General features: G+C 50.8%; 1 protein-coding gene across 1 annotated transcript in view; it reads left to right on the top strand.

Moving 5' to 3' along the window:
- Nucleotides 1-645: 645 nt before the first annotated feature.
- The window catches only part of PGLYRP4 (peptidoglycan recognition protein 4), an 18,874-nt gene continuing 13,405 nt past the window's right edge, over nt 646-6,114 (top strand). Inside the window, exons 1-4 of the mRNA XM_037733084.1 lie at nt 646-734; nt 2,138-2,227; nt 2,899-3,100; nt 4,869-4,993. Of these exons, the coding sequence (XP_037589012.1) occupies nt 686-734; nt 2,138-2,227; nt 2,899-3,100; nt 4,869-4,993 (466 nt within the window). The 5' untranslated portion in view covers nt 646-685. The remainder of the gene's footprint in view (nt 735-2,137; nt 2,228-2,898; nt 3,101-4,868; nt 4,994-6,114) is intronic.

Raw genomic sequence — 6,114 nt, 5'->3', positions numbered from 1 at the left:
CCAAGTCTGGAAGGGAAGGAGCTGCTGGCCAATCAGGAGTGAGCCGACTGCACCCTGACCTGCTGGGCTGGGACAGCACAGGACCCACAGGTGTCTGTGAGTTGAGTGTGTGTTTCTTCTTCAGAAGCCCTCTTCCAGCAAGGGGACTGGAATCCACCAGAGAGAGTGTTAGGACTGGATTTCCTCTGCCCTAGAACTAGGAACCCCTCCTGCTCCTATATCGCCTCACCTGGCAAATTCCCAACAGAGAAGGAATTCTCTGCATCAGACCCGTCCATATGAGTCTGGATTTCTTGGTTGTACTATTCTTGGATCTTACTTCCTTTGTCTATAAAATGGGGGTTAACAGTCTTACATTACAGTGTGAGGACTAATTAAGTAAGACTGCATGTGCAAGTGTGTACCCAGGCCTTGCACACGGTGGGCACGGGATGAAGTTGAGTTGCCTGGGTAACAACAGGACAGGGATGCTGAGCATCTGCTCTGTGCCAGGGGCCCTGAGAAGCTTGAGCCAGGTGCTGGCCCTCAGGAGGCCACAGGATGGTGGAGGAGGCAGATGGTGCCCACTGCAGTCGGGGTGGGGGATGCTTTGCAGATTGAGCATGGTCGTGTTAACAACTGTCAGTGCCTCTCTCTCAGGCCGCCGTCCACACTCTCCGGCGTGGTGTCCTGGGACCGCGTGGGGATGATGCCATGGTTTCTTGTCTTCTCTGCTCTGGGTCTCCAGGCCTGGGGTAAGTTTTCTTTCCCTGGACCAAAGAGCAACTGGGAAGGATCACCCTAAAGTCTCATAATAGAATTTAAAAAGTAGCTACTCTCCATCTGAGCCTGAGGAGTTCAAGGCTGCAGTGAGCCGAGATCACGCCACTGCCCTCCAGACTGGGCGACAGATTGAGAACCTGTCTCCAAAAAACAAAACTACAAAACAAAAATCTACTCTCTCTTGTTCCGGTGTGGTGGCTCACGCCTGTAATTCCAGCACTTTGGGAGGCCAGGGTGGGCCGATCACGAGGTCAAGAGTTTGAGACCATCCTGGCCAACATGGTGAAACCCTGTCTCTACTAAAAATACAAAAATTAGGCATGGTGGCATGCACCTGTAGTCCCAGCTACTCAGGAGGCTGAAGCAGAAGAATTGCTTGAACCCGGGAGGTGGAGGTTGCAATGAGCCGAGATTGCGCCACTGCCCTCCAGCCTGGTGACAGAGTCAGACTCTGTCTCAAAAACAAAACAAACAAAAAACAAACAAATAAAAAAACAAACAAAAACTGAAAAATAACAAACAAAAAACAAACAACCTACTCTGTCTTAAGGAGAAAGAACGGATTGTACATAGAACAAAGAACGTGGAGCCTATAGACCTGGATTCAGGTTCTTTCTCTGCCTCTAGAGATGATTTTAAACAAGTGATTCAGCTCTACAAGCCTTTATTTTCCCACCTGGAAACAGAGAGTGATGACTTCCTAAACTCACTGTGAGGGCTAAATGAGATAATGCAGGTGAAAATAGACCACTTGGGCAGTAAAAGCAAATAAACAGGGGCAAGGATTACATTTGTATTATCATGATGTCAATCAGAGTCCAACCTACGGCTTGGGTTCGTGCTTGTCAATAAGAGAAAGCTCCTTGTGGGCAAAGGTGCCAATCAACAGACGCTGTCCCTCCCCCATGGGCCTTCACACAGGAGAGTGGGCATAGCACATGGCCCCAAAATCAATTCTGGGGGAACTGGTCTGCGCCATGCAGGTCATTCTAGCCCTTTCTCCACATACGCTTCCCCATTGCTTTGGTAAAATGCACACAGGAGAGGACTTTGTGGTTTTGAAGTGTCTGAATACATTTCCAGGTTGTTTTTTTGCCAATTGTGTGTGTAGATACAGCTCACGAGAAAAGGATAACATTTTCGACTCCCTGCCCGTCCCAGGGAATTGCCCAGAGTTGGTGTGGGAGGAAACTGTGCACCTGCTGCTATTAGAGGTGGTCCTCTGGTCAGCCCAGAGGGGTTTCTTGGAGGGGTTCTTGGATTTGAGGAGGCAGAGGGGCAGTGGAGAGGGGATGGCTGTTTCTGTCCAGAGTTGGTGCCACCAAGTTGGCTGGTATTGGAGCTCTCTGATGTAAAATGGGCTATTCCTTCATAGGTGATTCCTCCTGGAACAAAACACAAGCTAAACAGCTATCAGAGGGGCCTCAGTACCTTTTTGGCAACATCTCCCAGCTCACTGAAAAAGGTAAACTGAATCTGGATAGTAAGGGGGTTTGGGGACCAGCTGGGGTTTTTCATGTGACTGGAAATGTTTCTGAGGTCTGCAGAGCCACATGCGACTGGGAGGGGCAAACAGGGTCGTGGTGCAGAGAGCAGAACCCGCAAACTACCTGCACGAATTGCCAGGAAGCAGGGAAACAGCCTCTGCAGACAGGGACCCCCTGTGGAGGGAGACCCAAACCTTGCCCTCAAGGAGTCCTCAGACTGAGTGGGAGACACAGCCCCTGCTTGGAGGAGAAGATGCAGTCCCCTCAGGGAGCACTCAGAGTCCAGAGAGCACATACTGAGTGCTGAGGTGACACCAAACCAGGCTGCTCAGGGCTTTCCCCACGGATAAGCAGGTGATGCTTCCTGAAGTGCAGGGCCTGGACCACTGCAGGGGAGGAGTTGAGAAGGGGGTGTTCTGGGATGGGGGAGCAAAGCACTAGGCTCCCTGGCCAGGTGCAGAGTCTGTGTTGGGGGTGAGTGATGGAGAGATGAGGATGCAGAGGTGAGCAGAGCAGGGTGCACCTGCCTGCTGAAGGCTTCCACTACCATGGGGCCGATGCAGCCGATGCCTGCACGTGCAGCTTGGTGGGCTAACGTGGCAGAGATGGGGCAGGTGCACTGAGTGACATCCCCCTGGCTTCCCCACAGATGCCTCCACCACGGTCTCTCGCAAGGCATGGGGGGCAGAAGTTGTTGGCTGCAGCACTCAGCTGACCACACCAGTGAATGTCCTAGTTATACACCACGTCCCTGGACTGGAGTGTCATGACCAGAGAGTCTGCAGCCGGAGACTGCGGGAACTGCAGGCCCATCATGTCCACAATAACAGCGGGTGCGACGTGGCTTACAAGTAAGAGGCTGGACCTGGATCCCAAGGGACGTGGTCAATCCTGCTTCCCTGGGATGCTTCTCCTGTCCCTTATCATCCCCTTTCCTCATTTTCTGGGTTGTGGTCTTGTATGTTTTATAATGAATAAAATATTTAAGAGCCCCATGAAACTCCAGCTCCTTTGGAATTTTCTGTGATGTTCGTGTCTCTGAGAGCGCCCAGAAGGAAGCAAGGAAGGTTAAGTAATAACTGTATTTTCTACCTTCCTGCAACCCTGGCTTGTAGAGCACATCACAGATTACAAAAGACTTCCTCGTACATGAGGGCTTTTGCTCCCCCAACTGGTAGGCAGGTCACCATCTCTTTGCTCTGGGAGAGGGGCCCAAGGAGGGAGGCTGATTAATTTAGGTCACATAGCTGTGGATTCATGGAGCCTAAACTGGCTCTCTTCATCCCTGGTGTGCTCTTCCACACCATACGCATGGACTCCAGCCTCAGTGACGCAACTGTCCATCTGTTACTGCAGTGATCACTCTAGTAGGTCCTACTGGTGCCCACACCACATGCCCTTGGCCCACCTCTGACTTTGGTTAGCTGTGGACAGTTCCTGAGTGTGGTGATGGCTTCCTGCCTCAAGTGCCCAGTGCCTCTCTCTGCTTTCCTGCTTCATGCATTTCCCCGGCCCCTGATGACAAAAGGGAGTGAATGCCTTCCTGGGGGACAGGGCTTGGGGTGTAGCCTCCTCAACCTTAGCCATTCTGAGGGGCAGTTCTAAAGTGCATGTACACAGCTCCTGGGAAGGCCACAGGGTGGGATGTAGCCCCAGGTGGCCACTGGGAGCCAGTCCAGTTTCACAGACTTTGCTGGGCTTCTTCCTTCTGTCTCGGTCTCCTGGCTCCCCACTCTGGCTTCTGGGATCCTGTAAGAATTAAAGAAAGAGGAAAGAAACATGAAACGGGGCTTGACAGTCGAAGACAAGTTTGTTTTAGAGAAAACAAACCTGAGAGAGGCTTCTGGCCAAGTTAGGTCAGAGCCCACGCTCTTACAGACTAAGAGTTTTTAAGGATTTATGGTGGGAGATTTTATCAGAGGCTTGGATTGCTTCTGTGTGTCTTTGTTGTGCTTATCTGGGAGGGAGAATTGTATGTCTGTTCCCACACATCTTTCTGCAGTTGCAGGCATATTCCCTGAGTCTGCTTTTAGCTTCCTTAACTTAGTGCACCTGAAGGGAAAGGAATGTGCTTATTAAGGCCCACGGGTTTACGAGGGCCCATTGGATGAGGGTGAAGTTTGGCATCCTCGTCCTAGTGTCAGGAGCTACTTCTTGGGAAGTCTATGTAGTGACTGTCCTGTAACTCCCTACTTAACAGGGAGAAATCAAATGCACAGCTCTACAGGGATCAGACAGGCAGCACACACTTTGGAGGAGGAGGGAGAGCCATGTTTAAGGAAGTGTGGAAGACAGAAGAGCCTTCCACTGTGTGGTCAGGTCAGTGTTAGTGACTGTGGAACCTCTAGGACCTCTTCTCCTGAGGATGTAGAATGATTTATGGTAAAACTGCAGCCTCTGAAAAGGGAAGGAGGTAGGGAGTGTGAGGGTGGGTCCTTCTGAATTCTAAGGACTGGTATAAATGACTTGTTCTTTCCTATGTCTGGGAAGAGTCCGTGCAAATTCTTTTTAGTGAACATGGCTTTAGCCCTTTTCCATTTAGGGGCTGGGTAAGTGGTGTTCTCTCTCAGGAATGTCCTACAGTGCCAGCCATGTAACCTGTGTCATCTTGCTCCATAGCTTCCTGGTTGGGGATGATGGCAGGGTGTATGAAGGTATTGGCTGGAACATCCAAGGTGCACACACCCAGGGCTACAACAACATCTCCCTGGGCTTTGCCTTCTTCGGCACTAAGAAAGGTAACGGTTATCTCAGCTGACCTTCTCCAAAGAGTTCTCTAATCCTTTGCCTCAGGGGCCACTTCATGGGAAGTAGCTGTCTGCTACTCTGCTGGCTTCTCATCCTTCTCTGAAGATGCACTCTCTCTTGGAATTCTCTTCTTCGATTTCCAGGAAACCACATTGTGAAGGGTCTCCTCCTACTGCCCTGGCTTCCTTCTTAACCCCTGTAAACGGGCCTGTCTTCCTCTAGCCATCTCTTCAGTGGTGATGCTAACCAGTTGTCTCTCTGCAAGCTTGTCTGGGCTTGAGCTCTCACCTCTATGTCAATGACTATCACATCTTCCTCTTGAGCTCTGGCCATTCTGTGGCTGTGGGGCGTGCTTTCTAATTTCCTGCCAGGCACCTCCTCCTTCCATCTCTTACTCCTAGATTTTCTATATATTTCTTAAAAAGAAATTCTGAGTCCCCTAACTCTCTTCCACTTCTTTCTGGACTATTGCTCCACGGCCCCTTGCCATATGCATCCTAACATATGTGCTCCAGGACCATTCCTTTCAATCTGTGCACCCTTTCCTGTTAACCGAGATCTTGCATACCTAATTTCTCATTTTCCTCTCTCAGTATCCTTTGAGATAGTCCAGGTAGATTTCATGACCCTTGTTGTACAGCGGTGCAGCCTGGGCTTCAGAGAGGTCAGCGACCCCAAGTGACACAGCTAGAAGGAGAGGAATCAGAACATGGCCCGTATCTTCTATCTCCAGCCCTGGGTGGTTTCCCCAGCATTCCAGAGGACTCTGTGTTTATCTTGTTTTTGCTTTTCTTTTCATGACTACTCATTTCCATTTGTTGTTAGCTTGGGATCTTGAGCATGTTACTTCTTGGAGCCTCAGGTTCCTCTTCGTGAATAATGCAGCTAACAATAGCATCTCTCAGAGGTTTGTGCTGAGGATAAAATGAGTTATTGTAGGCAAAGAGCCTGGGACATGCCTGGAGGGGCCCCTTCTGATGGCAAACCCTGGCCATGGAGGGGCCCCTTCTGATGGGAAACCCTGGCCATGGAGGGGCCCCTTCTGATGGCAAACCCTGGCCATGGAGGGGCCCCTTCTGATGGGAAACCCTGGCCATGGAGGGGCCCCTTCTGATGG

Source organism: Cebus imitator, unplaced genomic scaffold (genome assembly GCF_001604975.1).
Source record: "Cebus imitator isolate Cc_AM_T3 unplaced genomic scaffold, Cebus_imitator-1.0 Scaffold491, whole genome shotgun sequence".
NCBI classification, from domain to species: Eukaryota; Metazoa; Chordata; class Mammalia; order Primates; family Cebidae; genus Cebus; species Cebus imitator.
This window is presented reverse-complemented; position numbering and strand designations above follow the sequence as displayed.